General features: G+C 49.9%; 12 protein-coding genes across 12 annotated transcripts; 4 read left to right on the top strand and 8 right to left on the bottom strand.

Moving 5' to 3' along the window:
• The first annotated feature begins 2,109 nt into the window (after positions 1–2,109).
• EURHEDRAFT_416378 (zinc-binding alcohol dehydrogenase family protein) lies at positions 2,110–3,622 on the top strand. The gene has a single exon (XM_040782935.1). The coding sequence runs from the start codon at positions 2,341–2,343 to the stop codon at positions 3,409–3,411; it is 1,071 nt and encodes a 356-aa protein (XP_040635192.1). The 5' UTR covers positions 2,110–2,340; the 3' UTR covers positions 3,412–3,622.
• A 1,149-nt stretch (positions 3,623–4,771) lies between these two features.
• On the bottom strand, positions 4,772–5,670 carry EURHEDRAFT_416377 (SelT/SelW/SelH family protein). Its single transcript, XM_040782934.1, has 3 exons — positions 5,451–5,670; positions 5,228–5,393; positions 4,772–5,169 (listed from the first exon to the last, which is right to left on the bottom strand). The coding sequence occupies exons 1-3, from the start codon at positions 5,601–5,603 to the stop codon at positions 4,946–4,948; spliced, it is 543 nt and encodes a 180-aa protein (XP_040635191.1). The 5' UTR covers positions 5,604–5,670; the 3' UTR covers positions 4,772–4,945.
• A 1,963-nt stretch (positions 5,671–7,633) lies between these two features.
• On the bottom strand, positions 7,634–8,020 carry EURHEDRAFT_518359 (guanine nucleotide-binding protein subunit gamma; the record flags this gene model as incomplete). Its single annotated transcript, XM_040786668.1, has 3 exons — positions 7,634–7,696; positions 7,746–7,803; positions 7,869–8,020. The coding sequence occupies 3 exons, from the start codon at positions 8,018–8,020 to the stop codon at positions 7,634–7,636; spliced, it is 273 nt and encodes a 90-aa protein (XP_040635190.1).
• Positions 7,961–8,713, bottom strand: EURHEDRAFT_241544 (uncharacterized protein). Its single transcript, XM_040778066.1, has one exon. The coding sequence runs from the start codon at positions 8,576–8,578 to the stop codon at positions 8,198–8,200; it is 381 nt and encodes a 126-aa protein (XP_040635189.1). The 5' UTR covers positions 8,579–8,713; the 3' UTR covers positions 7,961–8,197.
• Positions 8,499–10,018, bottom strand: EURHEDRAFT_416375 (amidohydrolase family protein). The gene has a single exon (XM_040782933.1). The coding sequence runs from the start codon at positions 9,551–9,553 to the stop codon at positions 8,849–8,851; it is 705 nt and encodes a 234-aa protein (XP_040635188.1). The 5' UTR covers positions 9,554–10,018; the 3' UTR covers positions 8,499–8,848.
• On the bottom strand, positions 9,629–10,018 carry EURHEDRAFT_508488 (uncharacterized protein; the record flags this gene model as incomplete). Its single annotated transcript, XM_040785892.1, has 1 exon — positions 9,629–10,018. A coding segment is annotated over exon 1 (300 nt), but the record flags the coding sequence as incomplete, so codon positions are not given.
• Positions 10,019–10,531: 513 nt separating this feature from the next.
• On the top strand, positions 10,532–12,149 carry EURHEDRAFT_526215 (FAD-dependent oxidoreductase; the record flags this gene model as incomplete). The annotated part of the gene is made up of 4 exons (XM_040786976.1): positions 10,532–10,939; positions 10,992–11,715; positions 11,768–11,846; positions 11,908–12,149. 4 exons carry the CDS (start codon positions 10,532–10,534, stop codon positions 12,035–12,037), a joined length of 1,341 nt encoding a protein of 446 aa, XP_040635186.1. The 3' UTR covers positions 12,038–12,149.
• Positions 12,150–12,596: 447 nt separating this feature from the next.
• tif32 (putative eukaryotic translation initiation factor 3 subunit EifCa) lies at positions 12,597–15,899 on the top strand (the record flags this gene model as incomplete). The annotated part of the gene is made up of 4 exons (XM_040784982.1): positions 12,597–12,638; positions 12,716–12,940; positions 12,996–15,370; positions 15,428–15,899. 4 exons carry the CDS (start codon positions 12,597–12,599, stop codon positions 15,897–15,899), a joined length of 3,114 nt encoding a protein of 1,037 aa, XP_040635185.1.
• Positions 15,900–16,572: 673 nt separating this feature from the next.
• Positions 16,573–18,020, bottom strand: EURHEDRAFT_518355 (uncharacterized protein; the record flags this gene model as incomplete). Its single annotated transcript, XM_040786667.1, has 2 exons — positions 16,573–17,230; positions 17,296–18,020. 2 exons carry the CDS (start codon positions 18,018–18,020, stop codon positions 16,573–16,575), a joined length of 1,383 nt encoding a protein of 460 aa, XP_040635184.1.
• Positions 18,021–18,610: 590 nt separating this feature from the next.
• EURHEDRAFT_518354 (peptide alpha-N-acetyltransferase complex B subunit NAT3) lies at positions 18,611–19,317 on the top strand (the record flags this gene model as incomplete). The annotated part of the gene is made up of 3 exons (XM_040786666.1): positions 18,611–18,779; positions 18,845–19,076; positions 19,146–19,317. The coding sequence occupies 3 exons, from the start codon at positions 18,611–18,613 to the stop codon at positions 19,315–19,317; spliced, it is 573 nt and encodes a 190-aa protein (XP_040635183.1).
• Positions 19,318–19,743: 426 nt separating this feature from the next.
• EURHEDRAFT_380996 (MCT family MFS transporter) lies at positions 19,744–21,098 on the bottom strand (the record flags this gene model as incomplete). The annotated part of the gene is made up of 2 exons (XM_040779357.1): positions 19,744–20,872; positions 20,929–21,098. The coding sequence occupies 2 exons, from the start codon at positions 21,096–21,098 to the stop codon at positions 19,744–19,746; spliced, it is 1,299 nt and encodes a 432-aa protein (XP_040635182.1).
• Positions 21,099–22,869: 1,771 nt separating this feature from the next.
• On the bottom strand, positions 22,870–23,858 carry EURHEDRAFT_486896 (DNA-directed RNA polymerase core subunit RPO26). Its single transcript, XM_040785571.1, has 4 exons — positions 23,710–23,858; positions 23,320–23,598; positions 23,147–23,266; positions 22,870–23,098 (listed from the first exon to the last, which is right to left on the bottom strand). The coding sequence occupies exons 1-4, from the start codon at positions 23,742–23,744 to the stop codon at positions 23,065–23,067; spliced, it is 468 nt and encodes a 155-aa protein (XP_040635181.1). The 5' UTR covers positions 23,745–23,858; the 3' UTR covers positions 22,870–23,064.
• Positions 23,859–23,965: the final 107 nt, after the last annotated feature.

The raw sequence follows: 23,965 nt of genomic DNA, 5'->3' as shown, positions 1-23,965 counted from the left end.
CTTGATCGGTGTAGAATCGCGGAATACCTTTCCGAAATAGGCTAGTCCGTTTCTGGAGAGAAGAAAACCCTACTCTGCTTATTAGGTGAATGAATATAAGTAGGTCGCTCTAATGCTTGCTTTCTTCTCTTCTCTTCAACTCTCATACACGTCTATCTATCTACTTATTCCAGGCAACCTGCACAACCTTTGCTTATAGCTTACACTCAAGCGTCCACGCGAAACAAGCAAGGTTATCCTCATCGGCTTCATCTTATCGCGTTTATTTGAAACGTGAAACTATACAATCGAATCTTATCCGATACCCAGACATTTTATCGAGATGGCCATGGCCTCGGTACTCTTTCGAGTCTGAGCCCACTACCACATATTTACTCGACAGGAAATACTTGCCCAGCTTGACCTGCAGGATGCAGGTCCCTTGGGTCGACAATCCATACCAGCGCGTTAATGGTTTGGTTTAGGGTCAATTCCCTGGTTGTGGATAGTATCGCTATTTTATGCATAGCCGGCAAACCGTACTATCAGGGGTAACATAATCGGACACCGAGCGGAACACATGATTCGGAGTGCAGAAGAAAACCACTAGGTTTCTAGCCACCAAGCATTTGAAATAAAGCGATTTTTATATATAATGGTAGTCCATCTAGTAGAGCAAATAACACTAGTATGATCTACTAAATAGCAATCGCTCGCTTTCGTTGTCTCTCACAACCTTCATCCGCCCCCCCGCCCAAGTAAATCAGCAGCTTCCTGGCTACGCTGCTGACTCTCTGCTCCAGTTAGAAAACCACTAGCAGCTAAAAAGGCTCTATAAGCGTCCCGCTTGCGCCTTCGGTGCTCATTAGCAGTACGTAGCTGCTTTTCACTTCATGCTCTAAAAGTAATGCATTCTGCATTGCAATTTGCGCACGCTTAACTACTTTATTGACTGTCTTGTTAATTGGGCTTGGCGGGGTATGCGTATGCTGCCTTCAGAGGTGCTTGGTGAGCTCAAATTGCTTCTGAAGTTATCTGGTAGTCTTAGGGGTCTCTGCTGTCCAACTAGAAGACTCTTTATCTGAATATGGAGCTCATCAAGCATATTGTCAGGCTTATATGGGACTAGGCCTGCAGCAGCAAATCCACTGCATATATTTAATAATGAGAATGCTTGCGGACGTGTCTGCTGGTAGGCAGCCAAGAAATCAACCTTGTTCCTCTCGGTGTTCGATTACGTTATTGCATTTTTCTTCGTGATTAGAGGGCTTGATCGGTCAAGTTCTGAAATAATTGAGTATTTCAGAATGGATGTGGCCAGGCACGACGAAATAAATGCATGCATGTATGTGAATGAGCACAAGCCCCATAGTAATGAACACGATCTTTTATCCCTTTCGGCACTAGCAACTTGTGGGAATGTTCTCTTGTCGCACTTAAGGATGCTACGTAGTACTTGTACATATTAGTCTATCTGCAAATAACTGTCATGTGGAACAATCTTCCTCTGCAATGTGGCCGACCTCATACTATTACTAGTACGACACTATTATTTGCTGTAAAGCAACAAGGAAGTTACTTCGAAATCTATTGATTTGGCGCGATTCCTAATATCATTATGTAGAAAGGTGATTGACCCTCGGTGAAAATCGACCAACAAAGCGACCCCTCTATTTCATAACAACGTATGTTAATACGAAGAGAGCATCTTCGAGGAATGTGCAATGACCCATGTGGGTGGATCAGAACACTCTGCCATTGTACTTCCCATGCAGTTGTAGGATACTGGACGGTTACGAGGCTTTTTGCTGGGATCATCAGATGGATGGAGAATAAAATATGCACCAACCATAACAGACCATCAACCCTTCAAAACAAGATGGTTAAGCGTCTATACCCACGCAAATAGGCAATACATTGCAGGCAAAATGGCTTGTTTTGGTAAATTGATTTGGCATCTTACGGAATTATGGGTAATTTGGGCCCAAAACGATAGATACAACCGGCATTGAAACTGGTAATCTGGTCGTATGAGTCCCATTTTCTCAACAACGATTCTGGGCCATCTCTAGAGAACCTCGTACATAAACATTACTAATGGAACTACTTTCCCTTCTCAATGATAAAATGGTCGATAATCTCACGTAAGTATGTTTCCGCCGATATAGATCGGAGGTTACATACCAGTGGCCATCCACACCTGCTCCAACAAGGGTACCTTGTCATTGTACTACAACAGTTTCGCACAGGCCCATAAGGGGGTATAAACAAGATTCCCATGGCCATTTTCCTGTAATTCTACACCTCCCCATCTCCAAACATCCACCATTCCCAAACATCCACCATCCCCAAACATCCACCATGACCAACCCAGCCCTATACGTCGACTCAAATTTGACCTTCAGTGTCCTGCACACCCAACAACCACCATCCCCGGATACTGGAGAAATTCTAATCGAAACACACTTCTCCGGCGCCAATCCCGCGGATATCAAGCACGCTACGATCCTGGCTATCTACCCAACTATTCTGGGGTATGATTTCTGCGGAAAGGTTGTACAGACAGCGTCTGACAATAGCCCCTTCCAACCTGGGGATGTCGTCGCCGGATTTACACCTACGGGTATCGGTAGAAAAAGCGAATATGGTGCTCATCAGCGGTATCTTATTTGTCCGGAGGATTTGGCGTTTAAAGTACCGAGTAATTTGCCAGAGCATCATGCTGCGAGTTTGAGTGTTGTGGTTATGACGGCTGCGGATACGTTGTATAATTTTTTCGGGTTTCCGCTTCCGTCTCGGGACGAGAATGAGGGAAAGAGGGAAGGGAGAGTGACTAGTCCGCTTCTTATCTGGGGCGCATCGAGTGGCGTTGGACTGGCTGCTGTGCAATTCGCGAGGGCGAGCGGCGTGGATCCGATTTACGTGACTGCGTCGAGTGAGCGACATCCACTATTACGGGAGCTTGGTGCTACGCAGTGCTTTGATTACAAGTCTCCGACTGTCGTCGAGGAGATCAAGATGGCGCTACGCGAGTCTCAACTAGAAATCAAACATGCCTTCGACGCAATCGGAAGCAACGGCTCCGCAAAACTCATGGCAGACTGTACCTCCCCGTCGAACGACACAATACTCATCTCCTCCGTGTTCCAGGACGATCCCCGGTTCAAAATGCCATTTGCAGCGCCTGGTCAGGATGTGACTATCAAGCTACCCGGCGCCCCTGGTACAATTACCATTCCTGCGCGTCCGAAGGATAACCAGCGTGCGCGAGAAGCGTTTCTTTGGGCCGTTGAGAATTATGGTGTGGAGTTTGAGATGCCCGTGGTGAAGGTCTTTGAGGGGAGCGCGGAGGGGGCGTTGAAGGAATTGAAGTCGTTGGCGGGTTTTGGGAGTGGGTTTGGGAAGGTTGTTTTGAAGCATCCTTTGCAGTAGGTACTGTATTGCCTATGTCTTTTTATGTGCAAAGTGGAGATTATTGTACATGGAATGGACATATTACACCTAGAACTTGAGGAATGGGTGCTCCATCAATTCCCTTGCGGTCTTTCTTTCGGTTGGAATCAAGGCGAGCATGCGCTTTATGAAATCTAAGAATATTACTTTTCGTCCTTGTCTAGAGATGGAAGTGTATCTTCGAGTTTGGGGGTGGGATTAGGTCGTTGTATAGAAATTTGCCTGTCCGATTCAGCTCTCCCTCATAAACAAGCGTCGGGAGGAGATGGCTTACCATTTTCGAAAAAATGGCCCATCAAACATCTGCAAGGCATTACGCACAAGCGGCCCTTCCTGACGTCTCACTGTTATTGGGAACTCTTTCGCGAACATTCTATCAAAATGTTTCGATGAGTACTTCAAATGGTGGGCCAAGTAGAGCGATCATCTCCGCGAGATGGTGCCGTGCAAAATACGTGTCGTTGGGAGTGTAATGTTTGAAAAGCTCCGTGCGTTCGATGAAGTTCCATGCCTGCGCGAATACTTCTTAGTTCGAGTCTTCTTTCTAGAGTAAAAGGGTAAGGGCTAACGAGAATACCCAACATCCAAAGTCATTGTGATGACTATAGACTGGACGGCCTGTGGAGTCGATTTTATATTCCATTGTGTCTGAGAAGTGCGTCAACGAAGCTTTTAATGACGCCTTCGTTCTGGAAATTGACTAGGATGTTGTTGGGATATATATCTAGAAAGCCAATTCCCATCAACCTAACCTAAAAGAGAGACTTACCACCATGCGCAACTTTACAAATCGAATATAAGTAATCCAATCCCGAGAGTATTCCTATCAGATACGCCTTAATCAAAGGCAACGGTTTCTTCTCATCCACGAAGCGTCCTTGATAAAGCCAGAAAGGCTCTCTCATAGGCTCGTACACCAGGCACCGATGGCTCTTCTCCTTGTCCCCCAGATGAATAACCCCAAAGGACTCAAAATACATCCGGACCGCCTCACGGCCTTCGTTTGTGGGATCTTGTTTGGTGATGTAGTCCTCCAAGTCTCGTTCGTGGTTGGGTGAGTCGGAATCATTGTTGCTGACTTTGAGAGTTACGTAGCAATTGGACAACCCAGTTCACATCATCCGCCAACCATACAGTCGAAATTGTCCCCCAGCTAAGTCTGACAATCGCTTGGTACTAATCACCTGAGATTTCACCTGGCTTGACAGGGTAGAAACTCTTCAAATTGTAGAGGGGAAGTCGTCCCTCGCCTACACGTTCGTTTTGGAGGGTGGGAGGGCCGGGATGAGGGAGGGAGAGTAAAGAACGTTCGTTTTGGGATGTGTCTGAATGGTATCCTCCGCAGTTCGATGCTCGAATGGATAGAAAGGGTAGATTTAGTTGGAGAGAGTACATGGGATGTTTACTTTCCAAACCATGTGCTTTCTGAGTTATCCATGCGTAAAAAGCAAACATTATCAACAGTTGGTGTTGCACCCTCATATACATACATCCATTTTGAATCACTGCATATCTACTGGCACTCCTCACACCTCTCTTTCTCCTTCCTATGCACATTCGCAGTTGCACTCTCCATATCCTGACTCAGACCACTCACAGACCCCCTCTTCCCATCAGCACCAGCCTCCGCCTGCGTCTGCGTAGGCACATTCGCCGCCCTTAGCGCCCGATCCGTATGTCCTAGCGAGCGCGAGGGGTCGACGATATTCCGTACCAGGGCTTTGAGTTGTTTTACCTCTGCTGCAGTTAGCACCTTCACAACCTAGCCTGGGTAAACTGGGCGAAAGGGAAGTACCTGGAAACCCTCCATTCGTCTTCCGATCCCAAAGCACCGTCTCACTAGTCGTAAGCGTCTCATCGGAGGCATGGTACATGGTGACCGTGAAAACCCCGCCGGTCGAGGGGATTAGTGCGACTTCGCCGAGATCGGTGTTGAAAGTTGACAGGAGTTCTTGGGCGAACTTTATTTCATTAGCCCCTGTACTTTAAGCGCATCCGTTATGCATGAAGGGACGTACGTAGGCAGAGCGCAACATCCATTTACACTGGGTGCAATATTTGATGGTTATCCGGGGCAGATAGACGCGTTCGGCGGTGATGTTGTCACTGCCGAGTTTTTGGTGCTGTTCTGTAGGGGTGCGTTGTTCGATTGGGGGCATTGGTTCTGCCATTTTGTTTATACAATATTTTCCATGAGTATTGAATCAACTGAGAGCTCGAAATTATTTGAGATGAGGCGGGATTATGGATGATGTCAGAGTAGTATTCTCCGCTCCGCCTTATCGAGAATCCGACACCGGCAACGACCTCAAACATTCAACAGTCGTTCGAAATCACATTCCGGGAAGAACAGCTTTAGCATAGCAAATGTAAAATATCGTCAATGGCAGTAATTGAAGTCCACGGCTCATTCAAGTTAGACTTAGACATCGAAGATGTCTAATTCCATTTCCCTGCGCTGCCTGTTCAGTACGTATAGCTCCTCTGAGATAACTTTATACTGCTTCAGTATGGTGTGCATTTCATGCTGGGTACTCAGAGGCTGTAATAGCCCTCGAAGACAGGCAAGCAAATTATCCTTCCGTGTGGTAAAAAGTCTTTTTCCAATTCACAAGCTGTAATTTTGTCCTCGAGGGACTCGGAAATGCTCGAAGCAACGGACAAAGTGGACAGCTGCGACGCATGGTTGGCTTGTATTTGTTTGCGTACGGCTATTTGAGCCGTATAATCTGAGTTCAACAGATTAGGGTTCGGTGTGGGGATTGGGGGTTGATCCATGTTGGGTTGGAGCGAGTGTAGCGGGAAGAAGGAAAAAGGGTTTGAGTGATTTACCCTTCTTTCAGCGAAGCAGTGAAGGAGTATCTTGGCATACATGAATGCGGTTGTGAGTCTGAGACTTGACTCAAGTGACGGCCGGTATCTGGACATGAATGACAACTTCCTCTTGAGAGCATACACACAAACGAACATCATTGTCCAAGCGCTGCGTTATGGCCGCAATAGGCAAACAGGAATCATTTAATTCGGCTGTACAACAAGGACAGGTTCTATTTGCACACCCTGGACTATGAAAAGCACAACACGTTCGCCGAATTGGAACAGAAAAGGCTTTCTGGGCATCGCCAGGCCCGCATCTACGCAAATCAACCCTATCTCGAAACATCTCCTGCCTAGACTTACCGCGCAATCTTTACGAGGGGAGTACCTCTGAAGACAATGACATCGAAATATGCGATGTCAACTCCGACTACGCAGCTACTCTCCTTGCCGGGCAGCTCCTGGACGCAAATGAGCTACGCGATGCATTGGTTGAAACTATCAGGCGAATGGATGCTCGGGGGCTGGATGACGTGAGCGATATTGATGACGGGGACGCGATACCGGGCTAAGAGTAGGGCACGAATGGTGTAACAGGAAAATGACATGTTGAGAACAGTTTGGTATAGACACATGCCGTAAGGAAGTTCGGGATAATGCATACAAATAGTAATAACGGAGCAAAATTGTTTCAGAAGCAAGGCTAGCAGACTGCCTCACACTGCACAATATGCACGGTTATTCGACTATTTGCGTAGAGCAATCTATTCCGTACAATACGTCGATTAAATTTGGACCAGATGATGTCAGGGTTGCATCGCAGCACATACTAGACTCGCATAACATTATTAAAGGTTATGTTAATCTATGTTACAAGAATTTTAATCCAGAATCGCACCGTCCCGAGGATTGCGGGAGACAATTTTCTTTTCATCCTGATCCCATCGAAGTAGAAAAGGTCAACATCACAGCAGGACAAGGACAAAGGACAGACACCAGAGACGAGATATCAAAATCAAAAATGACCAATACCAGAAAATAAAAACCAAGGAAATAGAATAAAGACACAGTAAATCAGCGCATCCTCCAGTGCGGCGCGATAGACCAAAGTAAAGATTAACAGTCATATTCACAGGTAGATGTTGGCCCGGCCCATGTAACCCAGCGCGCACTTGGCCTCAACATTAATAACCCGGAATGCGCCGTCGCGCGGTTTCCTTAATAAATAGGGGTATGAAACAAAAAGAAAAGTAGAAGGAGATTAGGCGGAAGTAAGTCGTGGCGAGATAACGAGGAGGGGAAAATGAAAATCAGCGACGATGGACTGGCAGGTCGGATCCAGTCCATCCGAGCCAGAACGAGCATTGGGACGTCATGAGAAGCATTACATGACCGTGCAGCAGCCTCCCTGCTGCTGGGGAGCATAGGGGTCTTCGCGCTTGTCGACCTAGGCACTATTAGATGGAATCTCGCTGAGAGTAGTAAGAGAATCGTACCTGACCCCATACGGAGGGAACCATAAAGTCGCGCGTGTTGTTGCAGTAGTTGATCAACCTAACGACGACAAGTAAGCTATGGGCTATCCAGTAATGACGTCGCACTATGTCCGCAGGACTTACGACATAGAAGCCTCGGAAACCTTGACTCGCGGACGGTCGAGGTCCTCCTTCAGACGAGCGTTGAGCTCTGTAAGCCGGCGGTACTTGAGGTCCGCGACGCTCTGCTTCTTGTTCTTGACGTCTCCCCCGGATCGCAATTCGTAAGCGGGCATATTGGGTAGAATGTGATATTATCGTTTGCGAATAATAGTCGTAGTATAAGGATAGGTGATGAGAAATCGAGGGTGGCCGTGGTGCACAGTAAGGGGTGATTGGAGGATCGAATTGGAGATTCGCGCGCGTTTGAAACGGTCGGCTGGACGGAGAGCCGTTGTGTGTGGGGAGCTCTCTCAGGAAGGGAAAAGGACGGGCGCGACTGGCGGCAGCAGCAGAAGAAGCGAATGGAATGAAATAAAGGACAGTAAATAATAACAAGTTAATAAGTAGAGATGAAAGAAAGAGAGTGACGAGGGAGCAGAAAAGCACAAATTAGGAGAAAAGGAAAGAGAGAGGAAGAAAGAGGAGAAAGAAGGAGGAGAAAAAAGTTGGTCTGTGAGATCCAGTGGGAAATTACGCAGCAGAGCCCCTGAACGAGTTTCTTCTATATGACTCCCGAGGATCACTCTGTGTCTTGTTCTGCGATGACTGCACTTGTATTTGTATTCTGCTATTGAACTCTCTAATAGCACTCGATCAGATATGGTTTGCGTCAGAAACATTCCTGCCATCATTTCGTCTTGAATGCTGGCCCGGATTCACGTGACGCGCATCCGATATATCCATCCGGAAGCCAAAGTGCGACGATAGCTCACAGAGTGTCGGTGATATATTACTTGCAGAATGCGACAATAATTCCATTGATGGTGACGACGACGAATCATAAAGGACATACATCACTTGCAGGACAACGCAGGACAACACAGAAGCAACGGATCACTATCCCGACCCATCCGATGAGATGGATACCAGCACAGAAGGAGCTGAAAAGAGCAGCTAAGGCTCTAAGCACTCGAATCCTTATACTCTCCCAGCTTGAACAGCTTCTTCCCATTCTCCCTCCCAATCTTCACCCGATCAATCTCATTCATCTCCGCCCCATCAAACCACCCACACCCCTCCTCGAACCTCTCAAACGGATAATCAATCGAGAACAAAACCCGATCCGCCCCAACTTCCGCCATACAAAAGTTCAACGTTGTCGTCGAAAAATGCCCCGAAGTCGTAATCCACAGATTCTCTGCAAAATACTCCCGGATAGTTCTCTTACACGTCTCCCCCAGTCCCAGCATCTTCTTCCGATCCTCAAACCAGTGGTTAATCCGCCACATGTCAAACGGGATATGCTCACCCAGATGGCCCAGGATCACCTGCAGACGCGGGTGCCGGTCGAAGACCCCGTTCGTCATCATCCCCAGGACATGTAGGCTGACGCCCTGCGCGAAGCTGAGCGGCGGACCGATGAGCCACTTCCTGTCTGCCCACAGCTTTTCGTAGATGGTTCCTGTGGGGTTGCGCGGGTGCAGGTAGAAGGGGACGTCGAGGTCGGTGCAGGTCTGCCAGAAGACGTCCCAGGATGGGTTGTCGTAGAAGATCAGGTCGTCGCCGTCGGGACCGGCGCGCTGGGTGTCGTTTACGAGGGCGCCTTTGAAGCCGTATGTCTCCACACAGCGACGGAGTTCAGCAGCGGCTCGGGTGGGATCGTGCATGGACAGCGTCCTATCATCGTCAACATAAGTACTATATACCCAAGCTGCAGGAATTGCAAAAGGAGATGGTCATACGCAAACGCCCCCAGCCTATCCGGTGCCTTGCTAACGCGCTCAGCTATGTAATCGTTGATCTCAACCGCCAAGGCGTGCGCCTCGTCCGGGTCCCAGATATCCTGGACACCAGGGGCCGTATACGAGAGAATTTGGTAGCCAACACCATGCTTATTGGCGTATTCGATACGTAGCATGTCGATATCCGTGATTTCTCGTACATGTTGTTCTGCATCTGTAGAGAAAAGACTAGCCCACCAACGAGTCTTTTCCTCAAAACGAGGCAAGGCAAAGGCTTCTTCGAGGGCGATTTTCCCGAGCATTCTGCAGGAATAGTCGATTAAAGTTAGATCAAGTTACTGCGTACAAAGGATAGCAGTTATACAATACGAGAACAACAGCATTGTCTCCCTTTTATACTTTATAAATGCTACGCTACGCATCGTCATTAGGAAACTGTCTACCACCACAGCGGAAATATTCCATCCCCATAGCAAACACATTCATAATCAAGAGTTAATTGTAACCTCGGATACCACCTATTATGATATAATTGATGCAGCTAGTTTCCGTATAAATTGATGCAAACCCGACCCGATATGCGTTGCGGGTGCGGCCCGGGCACCGCTTATCGTCGGTGGATCAGGATGGATTATCTCAGTCTATAACGTATACAGAGTGCAGATTACTCCGTACAGAACACGGAGAGTTTCGGTATGCCACATACAGATTTATCAGGGTCGTGCGCGGGCCGCGCACCGCATGGAAGGCTGCACGATGATGACAGTCCGGTGATTTAGTACTTCGGAGTAATATGAGACATGGAATGGGTATATAAGCCCCGAATTGTCTCTGAGTAGAGCCATCCCCTTTCCATCTCATCATATTCTTTTCTTTCTTGAGCGTCCTTTGCAAAACATCAAAATGTCCAACTGGAAGTGTCTCAACGTCGGCGTGGTTGGCGGTGGCATCGGCGGTATGTCCGTCGCTATAGCCCTACGCCGCGCAGGCCACGCCGTCACCCTCTACGAGAAGTCCGACTACGCCGGTGAAGTAGGCGCATCTGTCTCTTGTGCTGCCAATGGTACTCGGTGGCTGCATGAATGGGGCGTCGATGTCGCCAAGGGTGATCCCGTTGTGTTGAAGAAGCTAATCAACCGTGACTGGAAGACTGGTGAGCCGGTCAGCGTGTATGATTTGGATGACTATGAGGAGCGGTGGGGGTATGTGTATAATATGTTCCATCGGCAGTATATGCACGCTATGTTGAAGGATTCTGCACTTGGTAAAGAGGGCGAGGGGATTCCGGCAGTGTTGAAGGTTAACCACCGGGTAAGTCAATCATTAAGGAATGATCTCCGTATGGGATTAACATCGGTTGCAGTGCCGCGACATCAACCTGCACACTGGCGAAATCATATTCGAGAACGGAGTCATCGCATACCACGACCTCATCGTCGGCGCAGACGGTATCGGCTCCGCCGTCCGCGGCATCCTAGGAATTCGCCCAGAAAAGAAACCCTCCGACCAGAGCTGCCTGCACGCCAACGTCACCACCGAAGAAGCCGTCAAAGCCGGCCTCGTAGACTACTCTCAAGACAGCGCGCTCGAGTACTGGGGCGGCCAGGAAGGCAAATGGGACAAGATCGTCCTCTCCCCTTGCAACAGCGGCAAGCTCCTCTCCTACTACTGCTTCTTCCCGCGCGAACAAGGCGACTATACCACCCAAAACTGGGGCGCTGAGAGTCGCAGCACGGATGAACTTCTGGCACCGTATCCCAAGCTTGATCGACAGGTGTTTAGCCATTTGGGTATTGGGAAGGAGATTCAGCCGTGGCGGCTTTGGGTGCATGAGCCATATCCGTATATTCAACGGGAGAATGTATGTCTTCTTGGGGATGCTGGGCATCCGATGATGCCGCATCAGAGTCAGGGAGCTTGTATGGCTATTGAGGATGCTGCTGCTCTGGGGATTTTGTTCAGCAGACGGTACTTTTCGGGGGATATTCGACAGGCACTTGCTGTTTATGAGGAGGTCCGGTTGCCGCGTGCCACTCGGGTGCAGTCTGCCGCAGCTAGGGCTGCATATAACATCAACGAGCGAATTGGTAAGTTCCATTTGCTGGACTTGATAAGAACAGCCATGCTAACATACTTCAGGCTTCTCGTGCAACAAAGAGATCCCCACATACCGCGTCGAGGACCAGAAGAACGTGCTGACGATCGAGGAGATGAACGCGTGAGTATCTCATCCTCAGACTTTTATTTCTGTTCATGTTGAATTACTGACCTGTTTCCAGGTACGACATGTACAAAGACATCGAGGAGAAGCTTGCAGTGAAGCAAGGTCAGGCGTACATGGGCAGCTTCTTATGTGGACTGCCAGTTGGATTGGAGCTGCCAAGTGGCATCATAATTGGTGCAGCATGATGCAGACACAATAACTGTAAGATACCTGTGTAAATAGATATTGAGATTGTCGATATATAGCATCGAACATGGAAACTGGTTTGTTTAACAACACCTAGCCGGGATTGTGATCCACGTGCCCCACCAACGCAATTATGATAGAAACGAGAATATGAATAAAATAGATAGACAGAAAGGTAATTATTGTTCTATATCCAAATCATTGCTAAATCCTGTAGAAGTTGTCAGTCGAAAGAGCAATATCGTGGTTATTTCACGTGACCATCGCTTATCGCCCGCTCAGGTGATTCTCGCACAACGACCGCCGCCCGGCACCAATTCTTCCTCTTTGGTCCGACCGTCGCGTGGCAGCGTCATCTTTATTTGAAATATTTAATACAGAAGACATAGCAAGGTTCTATTTCCTCGCTTGTCGCCCTCGATTTTTTGCTGCCGCCCACCTGTTGTTGACAGCAAGCCGCCAGAAGAGGGCCGTTGAAGTTTTTTCGCCTTTGTGGATTCTACCGATTGCCCGCCGCCTAACGCCAGATTCTTTTGACCCCAAGGGGTACCGCCCATCATGCCGCCGCCGCCGCATATTAAGCCCGAGAATATCCTCAAGGTATGGTTTTCTGAGATAGGAGGATATAAAGAGATGTAGGAGAGATAGAGTGGTGGCTGACGGATTTGTTGTTATAGCGGGCTCAAGAACTCATCGCCGTAGGCCAGTCCCCTGCTGCCCTGAACGTCCTTCACGAACATGTCACCTCCAAGAGGACGCGCAGCAGTCCCATCGCCTCGCTCGAGCCGGTGATGCTGCTGTTCGTTGAACTCTGCGTCGAGCTCCGTAAAGGGAAGGCCGCCAAGGATGGTCTCTATCAGTACAAGAACATCGCTCAGAACACCAACGTGGGAACTATCGAGGTACGATCTAATCCATAAGATAAATACGTGAATGGGGCTGATTTGGATTATATAGACCGTCCTGAAAAAGTTCATCGAACTCGCCGAAAAGAAGGTCACCGAGGCCCAGGCCAAGGCCGACGAGATTCAGTCTTCCCTCGAGTCCGCCGCTCCCTCGTCGAACGTTGAAGATCTCGAAGCCATCGAAACTCCCGAGACTATTCTGCTCGCCACCGTTTCTGGTGAGCAGTCCCGTGACCGTACTGACCGTGCCGTCGTGACCCCGTGGCTCAAGTTCCTGTGGGAAACCTACCGTACCGTTCTCGAGATCCTGAAAAACAATGCCCGTCTCGAGGTTATGTACCAGACCACCGCCCTGCAGGCCTTCCAGTTCTGTCTCAAGTACACCCGCAAGACTGAGTTCCGTCGTCTCTGTGAACTCCTCCGGAACCACGTTCAGAATGCCGCCAAATACTCTGCTCAGATGCATGCCATCAACCTGAGTGACGCCGACACCCTGCAGCGCCATCTCGACACTCGCTTCCAGCAGCTCAACGTCGCCGTCGAGCTGGAGCTCTGGCAGGAGGCTTTCCGCAGTATCGAGGATATCCACACTCTCTTGAGCCTGAGCAAGCGCCCCGCCAAGAACCTGATGATGGCCAACTACTACGAGAAGCTCACCCGTATTTTCCTCGTTAGCGAGAACTACCTCTTCCACGCCGCTGCCTGGAACCGGTACTACAACCTTCTGCGTCAGTCTTCCGTGACCTTGGCCAGTGGCCAAGGTAGCAAGAAGGACAACCCCTCCGTCTCTGAGACCGAAATGACCAAGGCTGCCTCGTTCGTCCTCTTGTCTGCTTTGGCTATTCCCGTTATCAGCACTTCTCGCTCTCGTGGTGCGTTGGTCGATGTTGACGAGGCCCGCAAGAACAAGAACACCCGTCTCACTAACTTGCTGGGCATGGCCACTCCCCCCTCTCGTTCTGTTCTCTTCCGGGATGCCCTTAACAAGGGCTTGCTCAGCCGCGCCCGTCCTGAAATCCGTGACTTGTACAACATTCTCGAGGTCGATTTCCACCCGCTCTCCATTTGCAAGAAGATCACCCCGATCCTCACGAAGATCGGTGCCGATCCCGAGATGGAGAAGTACGTCCTGCCCTTGCAGCAGGTCATCCTTACCCGTCTCTTCCAGCAGCTCTCCCAGGTCTATGAGTCGGTTGAACTCAAGTTCGTTTATGAGCTCGCTCAATTCCCTGACCCCTTCCAGGTCACTCCTTCCATGATTGAGAAGTTCATCATGAACGGTTGCAAGAAGGGAGACCTCGCCATCCGTGTGAACCACACCTCGGGCGTTCTCACTTTCGAGACCGATGTCTTCTCGTCTTCCAAGGCTCTGCACCACGGCAGCGCTGCCGGCTCTGCTGAGAACGAGGTTGGCGCTGTCCAGCGTCTGCAGAACACTCCTGCGGAGATCGCCCGTATGCAGCTTACCCGCCTCGCCAAGACCCTCCATGTTACTTGCATGTACGTTGACCCTGCTTACAACGAGGCCCGTATTCAGGCCAAGCAGACTGCCCAGGCCCGTGCTGAGGCTGGTCTGGCTAAGGAACACGAGGAGACCTTGGCTCGCCGTGCTGTTATCGAGAAGAAGAAGGAGGCCGCTACCGACGCCGTCCAGCGGAAGCAGCGTGAGGAGGAGGCTCGCAAGCGTATTCGCAACCAGCAAATCCAGGAGGCTGAGAAGCAACGGCTGCTGGATGAGCAACGCGAGCGTGAGATGAAGCGTCTCCGGGATGAGCAGGAGCGCATCCGTCAGCAGGAACTCAAAAAGCAGATCGATGAACTTAAGACTGGTGTCAAGGGCATTGACCTCAGCGAAATCGACTTGCAGGACCTCGATGCTAACCGCCTGCGGGCCATGAAGTTGGCCCAGCTTGAGAAGGAGAAGAACGAGCTGAACGACAAGGTGCGCACCATTGGCAAGCGTATTGACCACTTGGAGCGTGCTTTCCGTCGCGAGGAACTCAAGCACGTTCCCGAGGACTACGAGGCTCAGAAGAAGCGCGACTTGGAGCTGTATGAGGCCGTCAAGGCCGAAACTCTCCATGAGGCTGAGCTCAAGCACAAGGAGGCCGTCGCTCTCAAGCACCGTCTCAGCCGTGTGGTGCCTTACTTCAACAGCTTCCGCAAGGAAGTCTCCGAGAAGCGCCACGAAGAGTTCGAGAAGCGCCGCAAGGGCGCTGAGAGAGAATTTGAGGCTAAGAAGAACCAACGTGTCAAGGAGGTGCGGGAGCGCCGTCGCCGTGAGCGTCTGGAGCGTGAGGCTGCCGAGCGCCAGCAGAAGGAAGAGGAAGAGCGCATCGCACGCGAGGAGGAAGAGAGAACCGCCAAGGAGGAAGAGCGCAGAAGCCGTCTCGCCGAAGAAAAGGCTAAGCGCGAGGAGGAGAGAAAGTTAGTTTCCCTTCACCCTAGATTCCAAATAGAAAACATGGCTAATAACCTTCATAGGAGACTTGATGAGACCGCCGCCCGCCAGAGGCAGCGTGAGGAGGAAGCAGAAGCCCGTCGTGCCATTCGCAGAACAGAGCCTGCTGCTCCTGCTCCTTCTCGTACCGAGCCCGAACGTAGCGAACGCCCGCGTCTTAACCTTGCTCCTCGCACCGGTGGACCTAGCTGGAGAGAGCGTCAAGCCGCCAAGGAAGCCGCTGGCGGCCCTGCAGCCCCGGCCCCCGCTGATGCTGCTCCTGCTGCTGAACAACCCAAGGAGGACGTCCCGCCTCTTCGGAAAACTGGCGGATATGTTCCTCCGCACCTGCGTGGTAACGCAACCCCGGCCGCTCCCGCTCCCTCGAACGGTGCCCAGCCGGAGCGTGAGCGTTTCGTGCCCCGTCGTGCGGAAGCGCCCGCCCGCCCCCAACCATCCGACGAACCCAAGCCTGCGACTCAGAAGTGGACGCCCCGGTGGAGGCAGCAGCAATAGAGTTAACGTTGGTTTGCTTTGAGAACAGGTAGAAGGAAAAAAAAAGTTTCTTTCCTGTATGGCATGTCTCTTTTTTTAATTTCACCTTGTTGGCATAGTTCTTTGTCCATTGTTTACGTTACTTATTTCCTTTTTTTTTTACTTATTCCTCCCTTTGTGTTATGAGTTGCAGAATGAAAAGGGAAGAAGTTGACAAGGGTCTTAGTCCCTTCGATTTTCATGTCCCTTGATGTGATGTCTTAGTTGCATGTGTCAGTAAATGAAGTTGTCATGTCTGGAGTGGATGAACATAATAATGTCTTTCATTACCTTCGTTTGGATCTTATTGTCCGGTTGTCAGCTATATTGGCGCTGTTTCTCGGCTTGTAGTTGATAGATTAATTTGGCTTGCTTCTGTATGCTTTTCCTAAGCTCGAAAATCTAGTATCTGAGAATTGGAATCATTACATGACACTTCGGTGCCATAGGTTGGTTACCTATGTAACGAAATGTCTGTATGTCCCGCTGTCCATGGAAAATAAACCTATACACATGAAAAGAAAGATCTATATACCGTACTCTGGGTATGCATCATCTAAGTACTAGTAAATGTCGATCTTACCAAAGGTATCATCTGCAACTCCAACTCCAACAAATCAACAAGCAACATTCAAACAAAGCCTAAAACCACTCATCAAGCAGCAGCAACCTTCCCGGCCGCAGCGCCAAACAACCTCTCCCTCCACTCCCCACAAACAGCCTCAAACCCACTAACAACGTCCCCGCACTCCCTCCCCGCCTCCCTTTCTTTCAACTTCCGATCCCAATCACCGCGCTCAAGCCACCGCGAACCTTCCTCGCGCCCTTCTTCTTCGCGTCGTAGTTCGGAAACGAGTTCCCGGGCTGAGCGCAGTCGGCGCGAGGCGGTAGATGTTAACTGGCGGGATTCGTAGAGCGTGTCGCTGAGGCCTTGGAGGGAGTGCGTTAGGTCGGAGGTCTGGGAGATGAGGGTTTGGAGGGAAGATAGGGGGTTCACGTGTGGTTGTGGTTGTGAGTGAGTGCGGGAGTGTGAGTGTGAAGTTGAATTTGAGTGGGTGTGGGAATGTGGGGTCCCTGGTCGTGATGTTGCTGGTGTTGAGGTTGTGGTTGAGGAGTGGTTGTGGCGTGCTTGGCCGGGGAAGGGATAGGGGAGATTTGGGAGGAGTTCGGCGTCGATTAGGGGGATGAGGGCGTCGATTGCGTCTTCGGAGAGGAGGGGGAAGGGCGAGAAGAGGAGGGGGTGGGTGAGGGTTTGGAGGGTGCGGGTTTGGTGGGTTAGATGCGATGTGATGGAGGTGTGTGCTGTGATGAGTCTGTAGAAGTTAGTATCCTACCCATCTCGATAGAGCTTCAAGCGAGAACGAAAGGGGGATCATACCGCATCGCATTATTCTCAATCCCACTCTGACCACCCAAATCCCGCAAAGCTTCGACAGCCCGCTTGATAACATGGTCATTCTCACTACCATTATTCTCCATCCCCCGTCTCGCCAGACTCTCAATCTCAGCCATCTGTCCCTCCAAGCTAGGCGAAATATCTGCCGCCTCCTCTAGATCCGAATCATTCCCATAATCCGACCCATCATACTGCGACTCATGCCGCCTATGCCTCTGAGCCGCATTCCTCCCCTTTGGCCTCGGCGGATGCAACGTATTATGCTCAACCGAATACCCCGACGACGGTGTCCTCGCACCACCACCCCCCATCTCATAATCTTCCTCCCCATCACTAACATCCTGCTGCTGTGGATCCACGGGACCGTTATCAGTCTCCTGCCCCGACGCATATCCATACCCGTATCCATACCCCTCTTCCTCCTCTTCCCATGCGTCTGCCAGTTCATCTGCGAGGTTGCCCAGGCCCGCACCACCGCCTTCATCTGCGGAGGTGCCGGTAAGGTCGACATCGACGGAGCCGCGGTGGGGGGCGTTCACGTTCATCATGCCTTGTTGGCGGGGCGTGCCTGGTGTGGGAGGGGTTGCTGTGCGTGGAGGGCTGGAACTGTGAGGGAATTCGTTCCCATAGGTGCCCGGGGAGAGGGGCTCGAAGTCACCGTTGGTATCGGGATGGCGGTGAGGGATGCTCAGGGGAGATGGTGGCATGCTGCAGGGTTGACCTTGACGGGTCTGAATGAAGAATTCTTCAGATATAATAAGGATTAATTCGACGACGTCAGAACAATCGAGATGAATGTCCAGCGCAAGGAGTTGTTTATATAGTTTCTGGTGGTGAAACGTCACTCCGCAATGGCCGATAATAGGGGCACAGCAGGTGAACAGGAGATACTGCGGTAAAGTCGGGTTCAAAAGCGACAAATCGAGTCCTCGAAATGATAGTCAGGCAGAATAATTGAAAGCCGGGGGACACCCTTTTAGGTGAATAATAGCGTTTGTCTTTATTTGCCTGTCCCCTGAAAGCGAGGCTGATGGAGTGCATGAAAACGGTGGTCCCGTGACCTATAAAACCCCAAAGCGACCCCACCGCCGATGATGATGGCTTCCATCGTCGATTCGGGCAGTTTTGGCACCGCTTTCGTCGCGCCAGAAACCCATCGTTTACATTCCTCCTTGGTGCTTTGTTTTTCTGAATTATTTATACCCCTGCATGTGATTATCCACTGTTTCTTTACGTCGCACGAATCATATCTCCAGCCGATACTCGAATCGCAACTCGCGCAACAGTGAAAATCAACATGACCTCCATCCGCCGCATGACCCCAACAGATCTTTTCTCCCTCAACCTCACAAACCTCGACCCCCTCACAGAAAACTATGATCTCGGTTTCTACCTCAACTACCTCATGCGGTGGCCGTCGCTCTTCAGCGTCGTCCAAGACCGCGGGGAAGGCATCGCCGGATACAGTACGCCCCTCCCTACAATCTCAACAAACACGCTAAAATTGGGGGCATACTAACGCAACTGACAGTCATGGGTAAACTAGAAGAACAACACCCCTCAATGCGCCACTCGGAGCACTACACCCCCTGGCACGGGCATATCACCGTTCTTACTGTCGCGCCTGCATGGCGTAGACTCGGTTTCGCGCGACGACTCACGGAACGACTGGAGCGGGGGTCAGATATTAATAACGCTTGGTTTGTGGATTTGTATGTTAGGGCGGGGAATAAGGTCGCGGTGGATATGTATAAGGGGATGGGGTGAGTGTTTTTTCTCTTGGTTGTTTGGCGATTCTGGCGGGAAAATTGCTAACAGTTGGGCTTTCATAGATATTCTGTCTTCCGTCGCGTGGTTAATTACTACAGTGACGATCCAAGCGGGATGTCTGAGACGGGTGAGGATGCGTATGATATGCGGAAACCGTGCAGCCGTGATAAGAAGCTCGAGCATGTTCGAGAAAATGGGGAGGATTTCCCAGTTGGGCCGGAGGATGTGCTCTAGATGTTGAATCTGAGATGAGGATAATCATTCAGAAAAAAGCTTGGCTTTGATTTAGCGAGCATTGGGAATTGGTGTTATGATAATATCTACTTGCAATGTACAGTTCGGAGTCAGTCTCTATGACTTGAGCAAATTCAATTATGATGTTCATATGTAAAGTATGTACAGGATTCTATCTCATATCGCTATCCTCAAAATTAGACATATGCAAACCTGACAAAACCATCAAATAATAACTTGCATGCTGATGCATAACTTCGTAGTCCATACTGAAACCTGGTATCATGAGCAAAACGACAGAACAAGCACATGCAAGAAAAGCAATAACTTTTCGGTATGCTCCGGATGCTGAAACGACAATAAAAATAGAGATTAGGCATTATTGGGTGGTGGTAATAGGCGTCGAAGTGGTCTTCTGTGGTGTGATTATGCCCGAACCTTGAATGTGATTCCCGTGCGCATAAGTCGCAATGTCACAAAAAACCCAGAAGCAGTGATAAGACAACAAGCAGTGAACAGCTGAACACCCAGGTACGACCCCGAGTCGCTCAAAATAGCACCACCGATAGGAGTACCAATTAGCAATCCAATCGAGGTCACCGCAAAGACCATTCCCAGACGGGTTCCCAGTTCTCGAACATCCTTGGTCATAGTGGCCATAACCACAGCTGGCAGAGAGACGAATCCACCGGAGCACAGACCGTATAAGACAGCCAGGACGATGATACCGGGGACATTGTGGACACCAATCCAGGCAAAGGCCAGGATAGCGGTTGCTGTAGCGGCGGGAGTAAGCACGTTCAAAGGACCCGTAAGATCAGCGATGAAGTTAGGAAAGATACGGCCGAATGTGGAACCGGCGTTGAGCATGGCGAGAAGGTAAAAGCCCAGCTTCGAGCCGACGATGCCCGTGTCGATGGCGTAGGACTGGACGTAGAAGAGGAAGTTGTAGAAGCCCATGAAACCCAGGAACATGGCGATGCAGAACATGACGAATTGGGGTTCCTTGAAAGCGGAGATGATGAAAAGCTTGCGCTTTTCCTTGGGAGAGAATCGCAGTTTCATTGTGAGTTGGGAGATGCAGATTGTCCCCAGGCAGAGGAAGCCGACTGCGCGCGTCGCCCATGGGAATCCAACCTTTTGTTGGAGTTGGTTGAACATGATGGGATACACCACACCTCCAATACTGCTTCCCGACGCCGCGATTCCGTTGGCCAGACCTCTTCTCTTCTTGAAGTATTGCGGCAGAATGGCGACAGATGGGACGAACAAACATCCACTGGAAAGTCCGATGACAATACCTTGCGCAAGGATCAGGTGCCAGTACTTCGAAGAGATACTGACCATCATCAAAGCGAACGGCATCATGATGTTGCCAAAGGTGATGAGGTACCGGAAGTATCCAGCATCAAAAAGTGGACCTGTAACAACTCCGAACAGCATGAGAAGGAAAGACTGCAACGATCCAATCCAGGCGATATCCGACGACGACATGTTCGAGAGTAGGTTCTGCTCGTAGTATGTTTGGAAAGCGCCCCATGTGTTAATCACTCCCCTATACATCAGTTTGTTAGAATGGTTCAACAGATGCTAGCCCAATGAGTCACATACCATGAATTGAAGAACAGAAACCATGAACCAAGCACTTGCATCCATGGCTCAAGACCTGTGTCGTAGACATGCTCTTCTTTTTCGTAAGGCTGCTGGCTTGTCTCGTTTTTCTCGATGTTGCCAGGAGAGGTCACAGCGGCCGATTCTTCGACGTCGATATTCGCACCCATCTTGGCACTATCAAGCTGGTCAGTTCTGCCTCGTTTCTCTTGGCGACTGAATACTTTGTTAGAACAGGCAGTCGTTCGGAGCCAGCAACCGTTCAGAAGTTGACCCCAGACAATAAATAACAAACAACAGCAGACAAAGAGAGGAAAGATGAATTATAAGGGGAAAAAAAAAAAACTTCAAGCAGCTCTGACAAATCCAAGGTCCAAGCAGGACGAGCGGGGGCCCTAAAAGGCTAAGCAGCGCAGCTAACCATGGCTTCCGACTTTTTCACCTCTTCGGGAGTTAAAACTATGCTGAAACGAGTGTCAGGTCCACTGATCATCTCCAGCACTTGTAGTACTTCTAGAAAGTAATTTGGCTTGCTCTGTACTGTGTAGAGACTGTACTATCTTGATATGGCTACATAGTGATGCCCCGGAATGGCCTGTCATCCCCAGTGCACCCCGCATACTATCCTACTCTATACAAGTAGAACAGTGGGAGTCAAAATTCTCGGTTATCTCGTAATCAGATGGAGGCGTGCCGATAACCGATTAGCCAGGCGGAGATGATTCTTTTAGATCCATTCGGACTTTGTTCTGCTAATTCCGATTCGGTTTTCTCCCCGAGAGAAATGATGATTCGCTGGAAATAAAAACACTAACGCATCCATGGATCTATGGAACGGAACGTCTCTGCTTTCCGTAGCCATGCTTGCATGATAAAGGGACTGGTTATCGTACGGAGTGCCGATGGACTTCCCCGGCATCTCTTAGCTGCTAGCATCCCTGTCTCAGACATTGAGCCGAGTGATCTGATCGAAAATGTAAACCGCATGCGTACTCCATTTGTACTCCGTACTATATATACTCCGTACTCTGACCATAGTACGGAGTACAGAGTAGAGAAGAGGTGTCGGGACTTTGCAGCGCGCTAACTGCCGGCGGGCCGCACGTGCCTGGCTAGTCTGTTTTCGGAAGTTGCTCACCTACAGAGTCATTCCTTAGCCAATCCAAGTTGGATTACCTTCAACATTGATCAATTCCTGAAGCCACAATATATTATCGACTTTGGCAGTCTAGGGGATGTCGGTGTGCTGGTAAGATGGCAAGCTTCTTGGAGGTCTAAACCGGAGGAGACCATCGGCATAGGCAGCTGACTGACTCGAACTGATGCTCATGAGAAGATCATATGGGATAGCCTATACAGAATACATGTCTACGCTATACCCTGCGTGTTCCTCACGTTCTCAGCCACTTGTTATGAGACCGAGGCATCCAACAAGCCTTAGCACAACCCAGCGGTCCTAAGCAGCGTCACTGTTCTCGGGGTTCCGTGCCTATGCTTGAAACACAGTGGGTTTGTTTCTTAGGCCCGAGCCAAGCCAAAGTAGAACCCTAAATTCAGAGCAGTCCATAAGGTGCACGCGTAGTTCTGGCACGCTATATTGTAATTATGATCATGAGAACTATATACAAACCACACCAAAATACCAGACCGAAACTCGGGTATCACTCTGCAGGGCATGGCAATAAAGAATATTCGAGGCTGACGGTTCACCGCTTCCTCTTGGTCAACAGCGTGCAAGCTATCTTGTCCTGATTGACCGCCGAGCCGGATATCCGTATCCCAGGGATTTTCTCATAGCAAAAATGGCTTTGGATTGTGGTCCGTATGTCACAGAACGCTCCAGGCCCTTGTAACTGAGTATGGACGCGGACGTCGTCACTTTGCACGGCGCATAGCAAGGTATCCTGTAGGATCATCAACGGACACAAGCTGACCTCAATCCTCTCCTTTCTTCTTCACCTGGATTAGAAACTGTCTGTATTAACTTTTCATTTTCTATTCTTTTTCAATTCTTCTTTTTTTTCTAATGGTCTGCCCGACTCCCAAACTCCAAACGCTATGCTCCAATAAAAGGAAAGATATGAACATACACACCAAACATGTCAAATCCCGAATAAACCACCCATATATTGCAGATTAAAGCAGCTCTTCACATGTCCAGTCCTCGTACCTTCAATGGTCAGACAAAATCTCCTAATTCGGGTAAAAAAAAGCTTACCATCCATCTGGCAGATATCTCCGCACAATCAGAGGAATCTTCTTCTGGTTGAGTTCCTTGATAGCAATTTGCAACGGGTCCGTTTCGCCTTCAAGATCCACGAGCACAGGAGCATTCATACTAGAGCCTTGTTAGCAAGGAATAGTCCTATCCAACCCAGAATTCTAACGAACCTAATCTGCAAAGCCCTTGTACCCAAAACACGCGCTCTCTCGTACTTAGTCATGTACGGGGTAGTCGCTCGTTGCTCGTTAGGGACTTTCTTCTCCCGAGCTTGTTCCATGACTTTGCCTGAATAACCGGCATTGGGATCGCCCGAGACAACAACTTGGTCGCCGTCGACGTTGGGCGCGTATGACTCGTCGCCTTCTTCCTGGCCCTCAATGTCCTCGGGGTTCACGAAATCGTCGGGCTCAAGGTCGTCGACTTCCTCTGCGGGCTCGTAGTCGTAGCTAGACGCATGAAAGTCAGAACAAAAGTGTCCCCATTGTAAAATATGAATTATCTCGAACGGCAGTAGCCGTTGCTTCTGACTGCAAGTGAAAAAGAAAGGTGGTCCTTACGTCTCCTCCTCATGGTCACCACCGTAGTCAGACATCGTGTCGAATTAATAGGTAAAAAAGCTCGACTGCAAGCTGCGCAATAGCTCAATGGATTCCTTTCGAGATTCTTCGTCCGCGAACAACTCCAGTTCAACAAACGATGTTGCGACGGTCAATGGGTGAAGAATTCGCTGTCGCGACCACAAAAAGGCGGGCGGAAAAAGTTCCTGGATCAAGCTAGTCCTGATCGGGATAGATCATCTCACCGCCCTGGCAA

This window comes from Aspergillus ruber, assembly GCF_000600275.1.
Source record: "Aspergillus ruber CBS 135680 unplaced genomic scaffold scaffold00034, whole genome shotgun sequence".
Classification (NCBI taxonomy): domain Eukaryota; kingdom Fungi; phylum Ascomycota; class Eurotiomycetes; order Eurotiales; family Aspergillaceae; genus Aspergillus; species Aspergillus ruber.
This window is presented reverse-complemented; position numbering and strand designations above follow the sequence as displayed.

Bases quoted from the DNA above. Each gene is read 5' to 3' on its own strand.
- EURHEDRAFT_486896 (XM_040785571.1), bottom strand. From the start codon at position 23,744: ATGTCTGACTACGGTGGTGACCATGAGGAGGAGAC. The intron at 23,599-23,709 runs GTAAGGACCACC...TCATGCGTCTAG, and splicing joins GGTGACCATGAGGAGGAGAC to CTACGACTACGAGCCCGCAG. The intron at 23,267-23,319 runs GTTCGTTAGAAT...ACAAGGCTCTAG, and splicing joins ACAAGGGCTTTGCAGATTAG to TATGAATGCTCCTGTGCTCG.
- EURHEDRAFT_416375 (XM_040782933.1), bottom strand. From the start codon at position 9,553: ATGCACGATCCCACCCGAGCCGCTGCTGAACTCCGTCGCTGTGTGGAG.
- EURHEDRAFT_416377 (XM_040782934.1), bottom strand. From the start codon at position 5,603: ATGGCAGAACCAATGCCCCCAATCGAACAACGCACCCCTACAGAACAG. The intron at 5,394-5,450 runs GTACGTCCCTTC...AATGAAATAAAG, and splicing joins GGATGTTGCGCTCTGCCTAC to TTCGCCCAAGAACTCCTGTC. The intron at 5,170-5,227 runs GTACTTCCCTTT...TAACTGCAGCAG, and splicing joins GACGAATGGAGGGTTTCCAG to AGGTAAAACAACTCAAAGCC.
- EURHEDRAFT_241544 (XM_040778066.1), bottom strand. From the start codon at position 8,578: ATGATGGCAGGAATGTTTCTGACGCAAACCATATCTGATCGAGTGCTA.
- EURHEDRAFT_416378 (XM_040782935.1), top strand. From the start codon at position 2,341: ATGACCAACCCAGCCCTATACGTCGACTCAAATTTGACCTTCAGTGTC.